Source organism: Setaria italica, chromosome II, assembly GCF_000263155.2.
Source record: "Setaria italica strain Yugu1 chromosome II, Setaria_italica_v2.0, whole genome shotgun sequence".
NCBI lineage: Eukaryota > Viridiplantae > Streptophyta > Magnoliopsida > Poales > Poaceae > Setaria > Setaria italica.
In genome coordinates this window covers 28,736,525-28,756,193 of record NC_028451.1, presented here as the reverse complement: position 1 = coordinate 28,756,193, position 19,669 = coordinate 28,736,525, and the positions used below count along the sequence as shown (strand labels likewise).

General features: G+C 50.9%; 3 protein-coding genes across 3 annotated transcripts; 2 read left to right on the top strand and 1 right to left on the bottom strand.

Annotated features, from left to right (window-relative positions):
• The first annotated feature begins 715 nt into the window (after positions 1-715).
• On the top strand, positions 716-1,555 carry LOC105913781. The gene is made up of 3 exons (XM_012843663.1): positions 716-864; positions 906-1,091; positions 1,156-1,555. The coding sequence occupies exons 1-3, from the start codon at positions 716-718 to the stop codon at positions 1,553-1,555; spliced, it is 735 nt and encodes a 244-aa protein (XP_012699117.1).
• A 10,352-nt stretch (positions 1,556-11,907) lies between these two features.
• LOC101765606 lies at positions 11,908-14,356 on the top strand. The gene is made up of 2 exons (XM_004956644.2): positions 11,908-12,812; positions 14,029-14,356. Exon 1 carries the CDS (start codon positions 12,048-12,050, stop codon positions 12,807-12,809), a length of 762 nt encoding a protein of 253 aa, XP_004956701.1. The 5' UTR covers positions 11,908-12,047; the 3' UTR covers positions 12,810-12,812; positions 14,029-14,356.
• A 492-nt stretch (positions 14,357-14,848) lies between these two features.
• On the bottom strand, positions 14,849-16,591 carry LOC101765200 (protein ALTERED XYLOGLUCAN 4). Its single transcript, XM_004956643.3, has one exon. The coding sequence runs from the start codon at positions 16,530-16,532 to the stop codon at positions 15,108-15,110; it is 1,425 nt and encodes a 474-aa protein (XP_004956700.1). The 5' UTR covers positions 16,533-16,591; the 3' UTR covers positions 14,849-15,107.
• Positions 16,592-19,669: the final 3,078 nt, after the last annotated feature.

Sequence of the window (19,669 nt, the reverse complement as noted above, 5' to 3'; positions counted from 1 at the left end):
GGCCCACCCTCCCTGCTAGCCTCCATGGCCACGCGGAGGTGGATCCGGCCTCCCCGCGTCGTGCCGGTGCTGACCGGGAGCGCGTCGTGTACCGCCGCCGCTGCCTTCCCGCGCGGCCGTGCCCTACTAGACCTGCGCCGCTGGATGCTCTTCCCGGAGGGCTTCAGCCGGTTCCTGAGCCACCACGCGGACAGTGGCCATGCTCGCTTCTTGGACCTCTTCGCCGCCAGCGACGGCGCCTTCGTCCGCGTCCCCCTCCTGGAGCTCAAGAACCACTGCATCCTCGACTCACCCGACGGCCTCCTCCTGCAGCGCGACGGGGACACCGCCGACCACCTCTTCCACTCGTTTGCCTGCGACGTCGTGGACTTCCCAGACATCGATCGCCTCCCCCACCAGCTGCACGAACTGGAGTGAGCTCACCGTCGACCCTGTTAGCGAGTATCCTAGCGCGTAGGCCAACGGCACTGCGTAACTGCCAGGTGAGCTGCGCTCGCCACGCACAATGCATGCCATCCGCTCGATGCGCTCGCTCCACGTCCATCACCCGTAGGAATAGCTCCAGCAGTTAGGCTCTGAGGCTCTCGTGAATGTGTATAAGTATCACAGTACAATTCATTGTTCATCTCCCTGAGCTCTTGCTTTCTTCATGGTATCAGTGACTGACGTATCTAACGACCTCTCCAATCCGTTCGCTGCCCAACCTTGCGCTGCCATGGCTTCTCCTTCCCACTCCTCAGACTCCTCTGCCTCCTCTGCCACCGCACCGCAGCCCGCTCCAGCATCCGTCGTGCAAACTGTCAACATCAAGTCCCATGTGCCAATGATGCTCGACATGGCCGAGCCAAACTACACCCAGTGGAGGTGCTTCTTTGACTCTGTGTTGGGCAAATTCGGCCTTGAAGACCACGTGCACTTGCCGCCGATCCCCGCCCGCGCGACGCCGACTGGGTGCAAAACGACCATAGCATCGTCAACTGGCTGTACACCATAATGAACAAGCCCATCTTCGACAACGTCTACAAGACGCGCGCCTCCGCGTTCCGCATCTGGATAGAAGTCGAGGGCATCTTCCGTGACTACGAACTCCAGCGTGCCGTCTACCTCGAAGCAGAGTTCCGCAGCATTCGCAAAGGCGACTTCTCCATCTCGCAGTACTGCTCCAAGCTCAAGACCCTCGCCGCGCGTTGGCCACCCCGTCTCCGAGCCGTCCCAAGTGTTGAACCTCCTCCGTGGTCTCCACGCCAAGTACCGCCACCTGAAGCCAATCATCACCGACAAGTCCCCGCCGCACACCTTCCAGAGCGCCCGCTCCTACCTGCTGTTGGAAGAACTTCGCTACGAACACGACACCAAGCATGATGAGAACCAGACGTTCATCGCCAGACACGGTGGCTCCTCCGCCACCCAGCCGCAGCACACTGACGGATCTCCATCCTCCACCACCGGCAACTCCAACAACCGCTACAAGCCCAAGAACAAGAAGCAGGGCCATGGGGCCTCCAACAGCGCTCACTCTGCGTCCATCACCCGTAGGAATAGCTCTAGCAGTTAGGCTCTCGGGCTCTCCTAAATGTGTATAAGTATGTAATGCATATGATCAATACAATTTGTTATTCATCTCACTGCTTTCTTCAGACCCCTTTATCAAATGAGCTATGGATCCTGACCAGATCTAACCATATGGCTTGCCTCCCTCGCGCATGGTGGATCTGCTTCCACGAACCAATGAAGGTGCTCTCCGGCTTCACAGGATGGATTGGAGGACTAACGGCGGTGGGCAGCACCCCAATGACGGTGACACGGTGAGGCGTAGGGTGTTACTGGTGCTCCAGTGTGGAGGCCGTCCTCAAGCCGGGCCATCTACGACCTGGTAGGTAGCCTCGAGACTTGCTGCAGATCCATCGCGTGGCGGCTCCCTCCACGGAAGTGGCCGCGTGAGCGGCGATGCTTGAATGTTTAATACTCCTAATTAGTATTCAAACATCCGATGTGACAGGTGCTAAACTTTAGCACGTGGGAGCCAAACAGGCGTGTTGTTTGAGTTTGCCAATTCAAACGCGCACGACAGCCGCGGCGCGCCATGCCGTTCACCAGTGCTAGACGGCGCGCCCCTACCCTCCCCTCTGCGCACGTATCACCGTCGTCCGCGCATTCAGAGTGACCCTGGGCCCAGCATCGAACCATTGAGCACCGCAGCAGAGCCATCTGATGATGATGCTAGCAACCCGTCCAACGTTCCTCACCAAGCGACGCCAACGCAGGGTTCGACGGCCACGCCATGGAGCACCACAACATGTCCATCTGGCGACGACGCCAACAACCCGTCCAACGCTCCTAAGCAAGCAGCGCCAAAGCAGGGTTCAACGGCCACGCCCGGTCACGCACAGGCGTCGGTGAGGAACGATGATGAATGCGACGCGGCCCAAACAAAGGCTGCAGCTTTCCTGAACAGCATCCATTTGGCTATGCAGCCCCCCTCATGGACAGGCCGCCACCCAGAGCACCAGTCGAGAGCGCGACGCCAACGATAAGACGAAGCGGCCGCCTCGCCAGCCAGCCGTTGAACATCACTGTCTGGCCTTCAAAAAAGGGTGAGGTGCTCGCCATGCGCAAATTAGGGGTAATTGACCGCAATGCCAATGCTGACCATGTGGCCGCAAAGGATTTCGACAAGTTCTTAAGGACTACGATGCAGCCGCAACACTTTGTAGCGCTTAGAGACATCTTTCCACTGGCCAATGATCTCACTGATGATCAGCTCATGCAGATCGCGGCCAGCTCTGGAATGGTGAGCGCGTGACCGTCGGCGCGACAAGCAACACAATCGGTCGTGGTCACGCTCCATGGATACGGCGAATCTCAACATATTGGTGTGGAACATGCGCGGCTTGAACGCGCGCTACTGCCGGGTTGCTTTTGGCTCAGTACCGAGGGACGCGAACACCTCCACCGTATGTGTCCAGGAAACAAAGTTCCAGTTCCCAACAAACATTGACAGCCACGAAGTTCCAGTTCCCAACAAACATTGACAGCCAGGTGAAGGGCGTGGCGGAGTTTGAGGCTGAGCAGGACAAGCTGATCAAAACCACTGAGGGGAAGAAGATGAAGATCAAGAAAAAAATACATAGAGAAGGAGGTGGACCTAGAGAAGGAGCTGGATGCCGCCATGACGGACCTGATCGGCAAGCACAAGCCGGACACCTTCCAGGCCATATGGTGTAGTGCAGGTGCTAAACACCTCCCCCTCTTGGGTTGGCCTACATCAGGAGGGGCACACCCATAGTATTTTCACGCTCCTCGTGTAGTTGATTAGTTGCATAATTCCCTGTATAATCATTAAGGGGAGAATGTTCGGTGTACGTACGCCCGGTCAGCCCGTGATGTAACAACTTCTCATTGTTACTTTTTTCTTAATACAAGGATACGCAGCTCTCCTGCGTATTAAAAAAAAAGGCAGCGTGGGCGGCACCACCAGAGGGTGCGGTCACACCCTGACGGCAGCAGACTTGTATGCTGGCCGCGCTCAAAGCTCCGCTTGGCAACGGTTAGTTTATAGTTGCATCTTGCTACTTTTTTTAGATGACTGCCTGACTTTGCATCTGACGAATGGACTGAATGACATTGTGGTTCGATGGTTTTTAGACAGGCATAAATCCCATTGTGATCTTGACATGTTTTAGTAGAACAGCCTCCTTTCAAGTTTATCAATAGATCTTGACATGTGAGAATTACAGTAGTATGCCAATATTGCCTATTTGCCTTTCAGTGTACAATCTGAAAAAGAACTAATGTGCTTGATAGTATGTGTATTAGTCTTTGCAGAAAAATTGGAATTGGTGCTCCAATCATGCATAATTTGTTGTAGTATGTGAGAATTTGGAGCTGTCGCGCAGTAACCTCTGTGTAAACATCCTGGTCCCCCATTTTTTAGGCAGTAGGGTAGAGGTTGGCATTGCTTGAGATGGAAATGTACAAATGATACTCATTCTGGAAAGAAACCACTGATTATTATTGCAATAATGAGGATCCTGATATTAACAAGGAACTCAATGACAAGAAGCAGTTTTATGGTTGGTAGCAGTTACTTTCCTTGACTGTAGACTTATATGCCATTTTCCAACACAAGTATAACTTGTTTCTCCTGTGCTGTAACACATCAAAAAGTTGCACTATTATGTATCCCTGAGGAAAACGTAAGTGAAAGACAGTCCCATTTTGTTACCATGTCCTCACTCCATTATTTGCATAGTTTCACCTGTTGGCTGTTGCACTGCTCCAGTGCACTATTTACTGCATGCCGATATGTATCCATTGCGACCTTTTTATTGTTGCAGGTACCAAAACAGCCTTGGTAATAAGAGGATTGAATCATTTGATACCGGTAGCGATTAAGTGGCTGAGGAAACAACAGTTCAAATGGCATCCTCTTGAGGCACTAGGTGTAAAATGTTTGCGACTTGTAACGATATTTTTCTCATGTGAGTGCAATTACATTTTGTTCATACGAGTAACTTTTGCACGTTACCAGTTTTTTTCTATTCGTATCTCACAAATTCTACCTGCAATTGTTTTACTTTGGTTCCGTTTACCATTAAGAAGGCTCATGGTTTTCCTTTTATTTGAGCTGCAGCATTCTACTGTTTACCAGTGCCTATGTTCATCCATAATCTTCCTTTATGTTTCCCTAAGGTTTTTGAAGAGTACGTTAATTATATGCAGAGCATAATTTAATTTTTTTAGCTTTGGTGTAATAGGAGCTACAGACTCATGTCTTATTCCTAAGTCACATAAAAGTTTCCTAATAATTAACCTTTCCTGTTTCAACTAAAGAGATCTGGAAAAATCATAGACCCTCATGTTTTATCTATATACAGCTCACTTTTAGGACTTATGAAGCAATAAATGTTGATTTTTTATAGTTTCATTCCTTTTCAGGTTGTTTGGTTGCCTGAACCCATGAACCTACACACTAGCCTGGTAGGTTCTTTAGGTAAGCTCAATCCCCTGGAGTTGAATTAGAGCATTTCCTTAAGTTTTCTTGATGAGTGTTGGCTTCATTGTTCCTTTGTTTGCCTGCCTCTGTTTATGGAAAATGCTAAATAATAAGGAAATCAATAGTTGGACTGTTGTGTGATCATAGCAAATATTGATGTGCCATGCCCAGCGGCAATCATGTTTCTATTATTTTCAATGTTTATTATGCCCGGTAGAAAGCATTTTGCTGTTTTACTTGAACCTGCTATCATCTATGTAGCCTGTGTTTGATAAAATGCCTGCATAGTGTGGGGTGAACTATAATTTTTCACATAACAGCGGGTCCTTTTGGAATTTTCACTTTGGCACCCTTGATTGATGCAGCAAAAAATATTTCATGAGGTGTCGAAGATGTCAAGGCCACTTTTTGCCCCCACATACTCCAAATTGTGAATAGATTTCACTTTTTTTCCCATTGTTTTTGCACACATCATTCCTGAAAGAATCTAACTCCGATATACACTGTCCTGAATCTTTTTTCCATCTCTGAATCTGTATCTACACTAATAGTAAACTTGCATTTTTTCCCATTATATTAGCATATGACAAAAAATATAGTCTGTATATCTGGTTGCTTATTCTATCTTCTTGAATTATTTTTACTCAGGTTGAACAGAGCAACACCAATGGCTCCGTAGAGATGATAGACAGGGTCATAGGTTCCTCAGACCTAAATAAGAGGGTGTTTGGATACACCCCACTGTAGCACCTGTCACACCGGATATTTGGATGCTAATTAGAAGTATTAAACATAGGCTAATTACAAAATTAATTGCACAGATGCAGTCTAATTCGCGAGACAAATCTATTAGGCCTAATTAATCCGTCATTAGCAAATGGTTACTGTAGCACAGAGTTATGCAATTAGTTTTATAATTAGCTCATATTTAATCCTCCTAATTAGTATCTGAACATTTGATATGACGCTGCTAAAGTTTAGCATCTATGTAAAAAAACCCTATGTCCATGAGATACTCTGTTTCTATTGTGATTGTACGATGGGGCCCGGGTGGTAGGCCGAATAGGCCACTCTGCCACTCCGCTCCTTCCTTGGATTCGGCGAGAACCACGTCGGAGTAGTGACAGTGGTGCAGCCACCTCTAATCAGAACAGGTACTGAATTGTTTACGACAATTCTGTATTAGCAATGCAATTTCTGAATTGTTTATGACACATGCTATTTCTGTATGACACATGTTCCGTATGACACGTGCTATTACAGATGCAATTTCTGTATTCTCCATGACACATGCTAAAGAAAGTGGCGTGGCAATTATAAAGTGATTATACAATTACATGTCATCCTGTTTTTAGAAACGGTTTAGTGAAATGCGGAAGATAGCAAACGTGAGTTTCTTGATAGCTACCAGCTAGGTTGTTTGGTAGCTAATGCATACTTGTTGCATGTAGATTTATGGTGCTCGGATGTGCTGTAATATTGATACTCCAAATGCCGGATAGACACTTGATAATAGGATAGATGATAGATTGGTGCTCGGATGTGCTATATGTAGCCATGGTGATCGGATGTGCTATATGTAATATTGATGATTAATATGCTGGACAAACAACTGATGGATAGGATAGCCTGGTGTTCGGATGTGCTGTAATAATCATTATTCAGATGTCGAACAAACACCTGATGTCTAGGATAGTATGGTGGTCAGATATGCTGTAATATTCATGATTCAAATGCCGGATAGACACCTATGTTAACATGTTGATGATGTGCTTACTACCAGATGATGCGGTAGTTTCGTGTTGAATTTATCTTATACCATACCATGTATATAGTTTGTTGCTGCTTGCATTTGATTGTTCAAAGGTAGGACGCGCATCGCCGAATGTTCTAGTAAAATATATAGCGTCGCCTCCTTGCCCTTGACGATGTCTCCTCGGCTTCCGTCTCGAGCCCGCGCGCATGACCTCGCCGGCGATGGGGTGCTGTCCTGTACCTGACCGAGGCGGCCAGCAGCACCGTGATGCCCATCGACGCCACGGGTTCTAGACTTCTAGTTCGCCGGCTGTCCCTAGCCCGAGAGCAAGCGGCAGGATTCATGCCCGGAGTAGAAAAATTGAGGAGAGAGGGGAAGCAGGATGGGAAAAGAAGCGGATGACCTGATCTACTCGCCACTAGGATTACTTCCGGGATTCATGACCGGAGTAGAAAGATTGAGGAGAGAGGGGAAGAAGGATGGGAAGGAGGAAAGGAACGGAAGATGAATAAGGCTCTCTTTGGTAGGGCTTCGTCTACGGCTTTTCCACCACCAGAAGCAAGCCCTACCAAAGGGGCACGAACAAAACGGCTCCCGTCCAGGAACTCCGGGAAATCCGCTCTCTGGAGTCCTTTGGTGGAGGAGAAGCTGAAAAAATTAGCTCCCCGCGGCTTCACCCTCGACCGCAGGGGCAACTGACCTTCTTGCCCACCATGACCCGCGGCGGAGGGAGGCAGCGCTGGGGCCGGCAGACGGCGACGCTGGGCCGGTCGACGGCGGTGCTGGGGCCGGTGCGAGGCGGAGTGAGGTGGTGCTGGGGTCGGCAGGCTGGTGGTGCTGGGAGCCGGTGCCGTGGGGCAGCGAACGGCGGCGCTAGGTGCTGGCGAGGAGGCGCTGGGGCAGCGGTGGAGCGGAGAAAAGCAGGGGCGAGTGGATAAGGCTGGCTCTCAAGCGGATGGAAGCGAGTAGATAAGGCGCTGGTAGCTGGCGTTGCCGTTGCGTGAGGAAAGGAAGTTAAATAAATGAAGGAAGGAGAAAAAAAGAAGGAGAAAAAGGAAAAAGGAAAGAAAAAAAGGAAGGGCATTATGGATATTTTATATTTTTATCCATGTTACACATGTAGGAGAAGCCGTTTTGCCAAACGTTTTTCCATCCAGACAAGCTGAAGCTAAAAAAAGCTGTTTCATCGAAGAAGCCACAACCCCAGCCGTTTCAGCCACAGTCGCAGCCCTGCCAAACGAGCCCTAAATTTCTGGCTGCTCTCGCGAGGAAGACGGACGGAGGGAAGTTAATTTGTTTTTTTAAGAACGTGGGTCCCACAATTCCGTGTTCACACTAAAGGTACCGAACCAAAGTTCTGTTCGGCTTCCATGGATCTCAACATCCGAACCAGGACTGGAGCTGCTCTAAGAATCCCCTGCAGAGAAGTACAGTATATAGGATTTTTTTTTTAGGGTAACAGGTAGCTTTTTATTCAATCAACCGATCGTTACAAAGAGAAGCCCGAATAAACTCGGGAGCTTCACGAAACCAAACCGATTCAGAAAGTTGATCGGCTGACCTTGCTAGAGAATTTGCTACCTCATTACAGCTTCTACTAACATGTATGAAGGAAAAGGCAATAGAACCTTTGGCTGCCTGCTTGATGTCCTGAATGAGCACAGCAACCTGAGAGCGATCTTTGCCCGTCGATAGGAGTTTCTTGACCACCGAGAGACAGTCAGAAGCAACAATCACGTGATTGTATGGAAGTGCTGACACGAAGTGCACTGCGTGCCTCAAAGCAGTTGCCTCCGCCACTTCTGGTTCAGTGATCCCATTGAGCCCTTGCCTGCATGCAGCCAAGAAATTGCCATTGTGATCTCTGAACACTAAACCGATGCCCATTCGATTTGATTCTGCAAACACCGCTGCATCAACATTCACCATAACCCATACTCCCGGCGGTGGAGCCCATTTTTTCGGCCTAATAGGGTCACACCTTTTGGAAGCAATGGGTTTATAATTATGCACATACCAACATAAGCTCGGATTTTTTTCAACAATGCAGTGAGGGTGTAGCTGTCCTTCCCCATTCCTAGCTCCATTCCTAGTCTCCCAAATGTGCCACAGAGTGATTGTCATAGTCGTTGCTTCCTCCTCTGTAGATGCGGCTAAGTAGTCAAAGAGCCACTGTCTAGGTGAGCAAAAATTTTTGAGTCGTCTTCTCAAGCCACTTTTTGCCTTTAGCTCTTTCCAAACCTCTGATGCATATTGACAGGTCAGAAAGGCATGAGTTACATTTTCTTCTCTTCCACACTAGCAAGTGTCTAGAGCCGGAATATTCCTACTCTTCAAGTTCTGACCAGTAGGGAGACAATTGTGTGCAAACTTCCACAATCAATTTTCATCTTTGGTGGTGCCCTTACTGCCCAGAGTTGCTTTCATTCTTTTGCTGTGCAAGATTGATTTGATGTATTTCCTTTGCCATTGGAACTTGTTGACAGGAAGAAGGCTTCATTTCTAGCAAGAAAATAGGTAGATTTAACTGTAAACAACCCTGATCTTGTATGAGGCCAAGATGGAAAATCATTCCCAGCGTATATGGGAATTAAGGATTACGCTAAAAAACACCGCCTAACTAAACAGAAATTATTACGGTCCACTCGGCCCAACCAAACCACAATCTCCACGTAGCCCAACTATCCAGCCCAACTCCCCTGACAGGCCCAGAAGGCCAGCACGCGGCGCTGAACTTTCCAAGTTGCCATCCGAGCGCAAGGGGATCCAGACGCTCTGTCCCTTGCCTTGCCTTTCACAGACGCCAATGCCGAGCTCGGACTTGGGCACTTGGCCACCGGCCACCGTCATCTCCGATGATACATGGTATATTTAATATTTACCATCTTAGAATGATCACTTCTTGATTATGCCAATTTTAGAATGGTACCTGTATATTTGCTACCGGAGAGAAGTTTTACAAACACATTTATCATTTTCTCCGACGTGGCATGTCAAATCACCCCTCCACGCTGGAATCGTCAAGCGAAATAACTCCCATACCCCTGGCCTTATCCTTGTACTCCTCGTGTGCCACATCCCGACGGGTGGGGTCAGCTGGTTCATGGGCACCATTGCCGGCGTCGAGGCCACTGACCCCACCTGAGAGGATAAGGACAGGAGTACGGGAGTCATTTCGCGTGGCGATCCCAGCGTGGAGGGGTGATTTGGCATGCTATATTGGAGAAAATGGCAAATGTGTTGGTAAAACTTTTTTCGATCGAATACCGTGGCTGGTGAAGTTTTGAAGTTTTTTTTCTAATATCCGTTGAAAATTTGCGTGCTATTTGGGGATTTATTCTTCTACTAGGGGGTCAGACAAAATGAGCGCCTAAGAAAAAAAATCGAATTTCACCTAGAAAAGAACGATTCCGAAATGAAACAATCCTTTCTTTTTTTTCTGATCGTAGAGGAGCGTTAAAGAAGAAACTAAGAATAAGAAAGAGGAATCTTATGGCAAAATAATTAAATATCCACCGATATATACTCAGATCAAGCAAAAGCACCCACACGCCATCGCGCAGCGGCAGCCAGCAAGAACACCTCCGCGCCCTTCAGCAAGATCCTCGAGCCAACTCGGCGGCCGGCCGTTTGAGGGGAGAGAGAGGGAGGAGGCGAGGAGCTTTTGCCTTCTTGGCGCGCACAATGGAGAGGTTCGCCGCCATGGTCAGCAGCCGCCGGGCCGCCGCCGACCCGGCTCCGGCTGCGGCACCCGGCGAGGAGGAGGTGAAGGAGAGTGGCAAGAGGAAGCTGACGGCGGAGGACGAGGCGTACCTGAGGATCCAGCTGGAGGAGATCGTCGTCGTCAAGAACGAGGACGTCACCCGCCTCGCCGCCGCGCAGGGCAACAGCAACCTCGGCGGCTCAAGCGCCCGCGCGTGTGCGCCCGGCGCGGCCGCGGCGGCGGCGGCTCCCGACGGGAGTTCGACTGCGACTGCGGCGGCGGCGGTGGCGGCCCGGGGCGCGTTGTCGACGACCGTGGGCTGGATCGTGGGCTCCAACTAGAGGGTCGCTGCTGTTCCTCTACTTCGTCAGAGGATCTATCGAGCTGGTGAGCCGAGGTCTAGGGTTTTTTTAGTAGATCTCAATCTTGCTCTTGTTCTTGGAGGCGAGGGGATCGGTTCTTGCGATCCAACTGGTGAACTTGCATTTGTCTAAAATCTCCTCAGTTGTTGCCAATTCGGTGGATTATTTGGCTTTGCGGCTACAATTTGAGTTGAATGATGCGTTACCTAAACTTGGCGTGTTAATTCGTGTTCTTGTTGTCATGGAAGCAGAGATCACCGCCGACAGCTAACAATGCCCCAGGTTACCAATTTTGAACTCAAATAACATTAACAAGCAATCAAATCATTTGACGTCTAAAGGAATCTTCCTGGGCCTCGCACAATAAAACCACAAGCCACACACACGGTAGGAGGATATGATCGAGCAAAACTTATATAGGATGTTTAGTTTGAACGGAACTCGCCTCAAGATGCCAATTGCGATGATCCTGGACCTAGGAGAAAATAAATTGGTGCTGCGATTACGGCAAGAAAAGAAGATATTTAATTCATCTGACCATATAAACGAAAAATGTTGTAAACTAGGGACTGTTTTGATGTGGCGATAAATTTGCTCAACTAGACCTCACCAAAGTTTGGCAATGCCATTATTTGGTTAGCTGGGTAGCTCATGGCTTCGTCAAGCTTTGGCATGAAAAGGAATGACACCGCAATAGAAGAAGGAACCCTATCGAAGTTGGTAACAAACAAATGCTTCACAAAATCGGTGGACGTTGCCAAATTTTTGTAAGATAATCATTGGCATAATTGCACCAAACAAGTCACCTCGTCCTGACTTTCGGTTAACAACAAGCAGGAGAAGAAAAGCTTGGACCACGGGAGCACGAAATGCCACATCTACGTTTTTGTTTTGGGTCGTTCTGTACAACTACTCTACTGCAAGTAAGCAGTGGTACCAGACTTCACGGTAACACGATCGATTCCTGTGGGTTCAGTACCCGGTGGTAACTGGTAACAAGCAGTAATTCACCATTTCAACCATGCGGCCCCACCCCTCAGTGACTCCCCACTGGACCAACCAGTCAACCATGTAGCACCAGCAGCAGAGCAGGTCCGGCCCAAGCAGGCGAGCTGCCGAGATCTCTCCCAGTCTCCCCTCTCCCCACTCGATTCCTGACGGAAAAAAAAAAACCGGCCCCTTCCCCTCCGCCGCCCCCGTCGCCTCCCTGTCGGAATCAATCCCATCCCGATGGCCCAAGGCACCACGCCCTCCACCGGCGGGGCCGCCGGCGGCGGCTGCACCTCGGCCCCCGCTGTCTCCACGACTCCCCCTGGCACCCCCCGCGCCTCCGCGCCGGCCGTGCCGCCGCAGCCGCCCTCCTCCGTGGCGGTCGGGTACTACTACGCGGTGGAGCTCTACTTCGACCCGGCGCTCGAGAACCAGGTGCTCAAGGCGTGGAACGCGCTGGCGCGGCGGCAGCTCGGCACCCGCCTCATCGACGCCGCCGCCCGCCCGCACCTCGCGCTGCTCCACCTCCCCGCCGCCGCGCTCCCGCCGCCCGGGACCGGCGCCGGCGGGGACCCGCTCATCCGCCTGGGTCCCTCGCTCCGGGCGCTCGCGTCCCGCCTCGACCCGCTCCCGCTCGCGCTCTCCTCGCTCGCCGCGCTCCCCGCGTCCGCATCCTCACCGAACGACAACGTGCTCTTCCTCGCGCCCACCCCCTCCGCGGCGCTGCTGGGCCTCCACGCGCAGCTCTGCGAGCTGCTGCGGAAGGACGCGGGCGTCGAGGTACCCGACGCGTTCCGGCCGGACCACTGGGTCCCGCGCTGCGCCGTCGCCGTCGACGTGCCCCGCGGCCGCATGGCCGAGGCCTTCTGCGTTCTCCGAGAGCTCAAGCTGCTCCCCGTCTCCGGGTACGGGATGGACATCGCGCTGGTAGAGGTAGGGGCCGTGGTTAGGGAGCTCGTCTCCTACCCGCTCGGCGGCAGTGGTGGCGCTGGAGCCGACTGAGAGGTAAGATGCATTCAAGTAGATCTTGATCTCAGATTTGAGTTCCTGACTAGTGATCTCCTCACACGTAGTGTTTTATTTATGTTGGGTAGGGAACTTCTAAGGATCTTTGCGATTTGGCAATTGGCGTGAGTAGTTTGCAAACAACTAGGAGCTGGTAGAGATTGCTTGACGAGTTTAGAACTATTAGAGTGGGCTAATAGGGAGTAGGAGTAGCAACTCACTAATAGGTTGTTCTATCTTAGGTAAGAAAGGTACTACCAACTGCATTCATAAAAAACAACGTACTCCTAAATGCATTACAAGAAAGTTTCTTCAACTCTTTCCTCATCTTTGAAGCTTCAGAATAACAAATAAGTACTGAGTTGTATAATTGTGTGTCGCTAATTTGTAGATGTTTGTCCTTCTTATAAGATCATTTGCCACTTTGCTTTTACAGATGCGTTGCCTAACTGCATAGGCTCTGAGATATTAAGGGTTTAGAATAGTTTTAAAGCCTTGAGATTAAATTGTGTATCAAAAAAAGAATTTGTAAGTCTTAAGACTAAATTGTCAAGTGACTACCTAAAACCTAATTTATAGACTAATATAATTATAGTATATGGCCACCAAACAAAGTAGATTGTGCGTTATGTCCACTAATCTTGTATCTTTATATTTCAAAGTTTAGATATCAGCATGAATAAATTAGCATTCTACATATCATCCTTGTAGGTATAACATTGTATCAAGTATACTAGTAACCAACATATGTAAAGCAATGTGAAAGATGGTATTATCTTGGTCACAATTTGTTTTAAAATGTGTAGCATATTATTTTAAACTCTGGACACTATTAAACATAAAAGGTTTTGGATTTGTCAGATAAAGACAAGGGGTGCATGGGTGACTTGCAATCCTAACAGAGATCATTTTTATGCCATTTCTCTTTCCTTGTTGTAGTCTTAAATATAGCTAACAGATTTACAACACCAATTTCCCATGTGCTTTATGGACAACATTCTAGTGGCCCAAGACACATATGTTCTCTTGATAGTCTATTTTCCTAGTAGCTTGTTGTATGTGTATAGTGATGCTTATTCAATGTTCTTCATAACTGCCACTGGTATCATTAGCGTATTTTGTATTTGATCAGCACGGGCACTTTCAACCCATAATCTATTAAGCAGTTGTATTGAGATGCTCTTCACTGTTAATCTAATGCATGGCTTTTTTTCAGGTGCTGTTGTATGTTGTACAATATCTAGAACATCATGGATGGACAATCATATTTAACAAGGACGACATAGATATAATGTGGCATTTTATCGTCCAATTTGCCTTCTATGGAGGAACTGCATTTGGAAAGAAGGCTAGACCATACTGTATCCTAACACATACAGTATTTTGTTTGATCATTTCTTTAATCTTTTGGTTGATAATGTGTTTGATAATGATGTTCCTCCATTGTAGACACTTCACATAGTATTGCTTGTCCTCAAGTTTACTGTAATGAATTGTTGTTAGTCATTGTGTTCATGTGCCCTGAACCACCTTTGCTCTCTCCACACTTTCACTCCCCAGATTTGTTTTCATGACTCCCGAGTTGCATGCTCCGTGTTTGATGCCTTTTTGTAAAATATTTTTTTGGAAATGCGCTGCAGTGCTGATATTCGGCCTTGTCAGGTGACTGGTGACCCAGTTCTATATAGAATTCAAAGTTATATTTTTCTGGTAATTTGATTTATGGTGTACCAACTCTGGTAATTCGATAGTCGCAGCTTTACAAAGTGTGCTGTAGCTGTGGGTTTTTCATTGTAACTTGGCCTGTGGCCAAACGCATCGCTTATCCTTGAGTAATTTGTGATGTTGGTGAATGATTATTGCTGATAACCAGGCTGTGTTTTGACGACTTTAGCTGGGCTCAGTATAACTCACTGCTTCTATGTTTAAACCTGTTTGTTTCAGGCGATCAGGTCCAAGCTTAGCGAAGATCACCATGAACAGGCGCTGATTAGAATATGGATCAGATAAATGGTCTCTGGGCAACAGTTCATTGGTAGCACAGCGAGCGCCGCTAGTTGATGGAAAAGGTCAAGATCGCGTCACCGCCATCCGCATCTTACGCCTCACGTTCAGGCCGTATTTCAGGCCCATTGTCACATCCTGCCATCTTCTGCATACCGAACTCATGGCACCACGCACCCAACTCCATCTAGTCGGAGAATTTGGACGAAATGATGGCTCTAAAAATTTCTAATTAGAACCGATTTTCAAGGATCCGGACCAAATTCACCCGTCAAAATGACCACTTGACGACTAGTTTAACGGCGCTGCCGACGCCGCGCCGGCGTCGACGCTGTCGGCCCACCGCTTGACGACCTGCAGCAGGACCTCGTTCCACGTGTCGATGGGCCCGGGCAGGCACCAGTGCACGCAGTCGTTGGGCATCCGCTCCCTCGCGCCGCCGGCGAGCGGAAACGCCCGCGTGTAGAGGCCCGGGTGCCCGTCCGGGCGCATCGCCGCCAGCCGCGTCACCTGCAGCGCCTCCACCGCCAGCCCCGCCCCGCGCGCCGTCGTGTCCGCGCCCGCCGCCGCGGCCTCCTCCACCCCGGCGCGCAGCATCTCCTCGTCCATGTACAGCGGCTCCCGCTCCCCGCGCGCGTACGGCTCGGTGCGCGCGCACGAGGTCGGGCTGTCCCATTCCCCTTCAAAGTGCGCCGGCGAGAACGTCGTCACCACGGCCAGCCGGTGGCGGGCGGGCGAGGAGGGGGCGGAGGCGACGCGGGCGATGACCTCGTGGAGCGCGTTCCGGACGGCGAGGCGGAACACGCCGAAGAAGCCCATCTCGTTGCGGTTGGGCTCCGTGGCCGGGCAGCGGTGGCACCCGATGACGGCGCCGCGGTCGTAGAACAAGGCCGGGTTCAGGTACCACTGCCCCGCCGAGAGCACCACCACGTCGAGGCCCGGGACCTCCGCCGCCCACCGCTCGTCGGGCTGGTCGAAGTAGATCCGGTTGTGGTACAGCCCGCCCGCCGCCGGCGGCGTCTTGGGCCTCTCCGTGCCGTTCACCAGGAACGGGGACCAGAACACCGAGACCGTCGCGTTGTGCGACGGGAACGCCCAGCGCCGGAACTTGCGGAGCTCGTCGCCGTCCCCGTCCCCGTCGCCGCCTCCCGCGCCGCGCACCAGCTGGGCGGGGAACGCCGAGCTGAGCAGGCAGACCAGGGACTCGCACTGGTTCCGTGCGAGCGAGTCGCCCACGAAGGCGACGTGCCGGCCGCGCACCGCGCGCAGGAACGCCGCCGGGTCGAACGGCGGCAGCGCGCACCCGCGCGGGCGCCACCGCCAGTAGATGTACCCCGTGTCCGGGCGCCCGTGCGCCTCGCAGTTCTGCCCGGCCTTGATGGTCTCGCCGCAGCTCGACCCTTTGTACTGCGGGCCCGCCGCGGTCCGCACCCACTCCCCGTCCGAGTAGTCGCACCGCGCGGCCGAAGGCTCCGGTGATGCAGCAGCAGAAGCATTCGCCTGGTGAGATGGCGATGGGGAGGTGGGGGTGTCGGTGGTGGGAGGAGGGGGGAGAGGGGGAGGGAGGGTGAGGAGGTAGTGGAGGAGAGCGAGGGGAATGAGGGCGTAGAGCGCGAAGGCGATGGTCCTCTTGGTGAGGAGGGAAGAGGACGTGAAATGGTGGCTAGGACAGGGAGCGGAGGCGCCCATGGCCATGGGGGTCGATCCAGGCACCATCTAGCTTATGAGTTGGGCATAGGGACAGGAAGTTAAGTGGGTTGACGATGGTTGCTGAAATGCGGAAGACTGAGAGTGTGAATTGTCCAGTTGGGACTTCTTTGACTATGTCCATGCAGCCCGCCCACCCAGCACGGTTTGGCTCGGTCCTAGCCTGGATCGGCATGGAGAGCTCCGTGCCCGTTCTGGTCCAGCCCGGTACTGCATGCTGGGCGTGGGCCGCTACCTCGGCACGTCGAGCATCACGAGCCCGACCCAGTTTGAATAGCTGGCCCGTTAAGGCCGTTACCCTTCATCCCATATAAAATTAAATATAAACCCTACCAGCAAGTCGTTTCCTCCCTCCCCGCCACCACTTGCCTCTCTCACCCTCTCTGCTTCCTGCCTCTCTCTCGGCTTGGAGCAAAGCTCCTCCCCTCCGTCGGCGGTGTTACTCCGCCTCTCCTCTCCTCCGCCGACAGTGCCGCTACCCCCTCCTCTCATCCACCGCCGGCTCCGCTCCTATCCCACTCCCATCCCACTAATCGTCGCTTCCCTCTACCACCGGCGCCGCTTCCCTCCCACTCCCACCCCACTGAGCCGCCACCTCCCTCTACTGCCAACACCGCTACCTCCTCCTCTCTTCCACCGCTGGCTCCGCTCCCCTCCCACTCCCACCCCATCGAGCCGCCACCTCCCTCACTCGCGGAGGTGAGCTGCCGAGCCTAGAGACCGGCCAAAAGGCGTTAGCGGAGCCACCTCCCTCTGCCCCTCACAGTGGCCGGCGCGGCAGCGCACTCCCTTTTGCGGCTGCGACAGCGAGCAAGCAAGCGATGGCGACTGGCGAGTACCTGGTGGAGGTGACGGTGGCGGCGCGTAGGAGCAAGCAAGTGGTGGCGTGCAAAGGGCGGCTTGTCGAGCAGGAGGCGACGGCGGCGGCACGAATAGGCGGCTTGTCCAGCTGGAGGAGACGACGGCCGCAGTAACGCACAGGGAGCAGGCTGTGAGGGCTCGTCGTGCCTCGCGGTGGCCCGAAACCAGCCGTGCTGCCGGGCAAGGCTGCCCGTTTGGACATCTATATTTGGCACCAGCACCAGCACAGTCACATGTACTATTGTACTGTTTTTTTTTGTTGGGTCGGGGGGGGGGCAGGCAAAGCAAGCTCTCTCTCCTTCTGTCCCCTGTTATATACTAGTCCGTAGTAATATTCTAGTTTGAAGAGTTGTAAGCGAAACTTGCTATTAGACCGCTGATACAGTGCGTCCAAATTTGACGGGGATTCTTGTTCATTTGAGTTCTCAAACGAAACATGCCATCAGATTGTGGATCCAATCTAGTCCATGTTTTGAAGGAGGAAGAGAATGCAACTTATAGTCAGTCTGCATAGACCTTCTCACAGTCTAAACTAAAGAACTTTCTTTGTTACGCTTTTGGCCAGCTTGCTGCTTGCACATGAGTTGGCAACGGCATGAGCTCTCGTTTCAAGTTTCGACTCGCTCTCTCCCATGCTACTACACCATCTCTAGACTCTGGTAATTTGGCACTTGCCCTTTTGTTGCTCTGAGTCTCTAACCCAATGTGTTCAAGAGACTTGGCGGCCTGCACGGCTGCACTGCACGCAGCACGCCTGTGCCACAATAGTTGGTGGGCGGTGTCAAACTGTCTGAGATTTTTCTGGCTCCGTTGTCCAAACTATAAATATTAATTGAAATGCATGTTGCTAAGGTGGGAAAAAATATTGAGTAATGGTACTCATTTATATAAAACAAATTTCATTTTTATATTAGCTGTTGCGTTACTTATTACGTAGTTAAAATTCTAGTCTTACAGTTCTTAACACCCCACTCTCGATTCTTGGCTATGCGGCTATGCCACTGCTTCTGGAAGAAACACCCTAGTGCGGTCGAAAACTTATAAGTTTTGGTGGAAACACTCTAGTCCCAAAGCTTATGAATAGCACGGCCAGGAACAAATTCAGGTACTGAAGTTCGGTGCTGACACGAACTTAAGAACTGATGGCACTCTTGGCTGGCTCGATCATCAATTGGTGGGAGACGGATGCACTGAACTGGAAGTAGGTAACCTCAGGCTAGCAAGTTCACCAACTTCAGCTTAAACTGTGTAAGGGCCGAATACCGGAATGATAGTTAACAGTTTGCTGTAGTACTGATGAAGATTGAATTGAACATGGAGTTGTAGCTTGTAATAACCATGGCCTCCAACCTGAAAAAGGGGATGCAAATCTCTTTTGCTGGCAGCTTGAAGCTTCATTCTTTGCTGGGCTTCGAGCATGTCGTAACATTCTTTGTAAAATAAAAGTTCCTCACTCCGGTTGCTGCAAGGGCGCAAGTTAGGCCCCCTTTATCACGACTTAGGATAAATGGACTTCAGTAACGCACACTATTTAGTATTGTGTGTTACTGCAGCACGAAGTCCGAACGAATACCGAGACCTTAAAATGAATGAATTGTGAAGGAGGTGAAGCTGGTGAAGAAAAAAAATGACTCCTCGCGGCTTCGGCTCCGTCTGCTACAGTAACATCACAGTACTGCTACAGTTGCGAAGCTAAAACCCCTCTAAGGCCTTGTTTAGTTGGCCAATTTGGGAGGTGCCAAATTACTGTTACAGCACTGTAGCACACTGTAGCGTTTCGTTTGTATTTGTGAATTATTGTCCAAATATTGACTAATTAGGCTCAAAAGATTCGTCTCGTAAAGTACAACAAAACTGTGCAATTACTTTTTAATTTCATCTACATTTAGTACTCCATGCATGTACCGCAAGTTTGATGTGATGGGGAATCTTCTTTTTGCATAGTGTCAAAGTTGGAAGTTGGGAGTAACTAAACATGGCCTAAATCATGCGAAAAGCCTGTTACGACAAAGGGAAGCTCGGAGAGGTCAGAGGTTGGAGTACTGCAGGATGGTTGCTCTCTACACGTACCGGCGAGGTGCTGCCTAAACAGGCGATGGAGGGACGATTCCTCCGCCCTCCCTCGTGATCGATGCCAGCGGCCTCTCCCATTTCCTGATTTCCTTCTGTTATAATCCCACCGGTTTGACCCATCCGTACTGTAATATGGGAATATCCGCACCGGACGGCGGGTTCGGGGCTCCAGGCCGTTTAGGGAGGATGAGTAGGTGACACGTCGCTCCCTG

Coding starts and splice junctions, on each gene's coding strand:
- LOC105913781 (XM_012843663.1), top strand. CDS start 716: ATGGCTTCTCCTTCCCACTCCTCAGACTCCTCTGCCTCCTCTGCCACC. Junction 865..905: donor CCAAACTACACCCAGTGGAG/GTGCTTCTTTGA, acceptor TCGGCCTTGAAG/ACCACGTGCACTTGCCGCCG. Junction 1,092..1,155: donor TTCCGTGACTACGAACTCCA/GCGTGCCGTCTA, acceptor TCCATCTCGCAG/TACTGCTCCAAGCTCAAGAC.
- LOC101765606 (XM_004956644.2), top strand. CDS start 12,048: ATGGCCCAAGGCACCACGCCCTCCACCGGCGGGGCCGCCGGCGGCGGC.
- LOC101765200 (XM_004956643.3), bottom strand. CDS start 16,532: ATGGTGCCTGGATCGACCCCCATGGCCATGGGCGCCTCCGCTCCCTGT.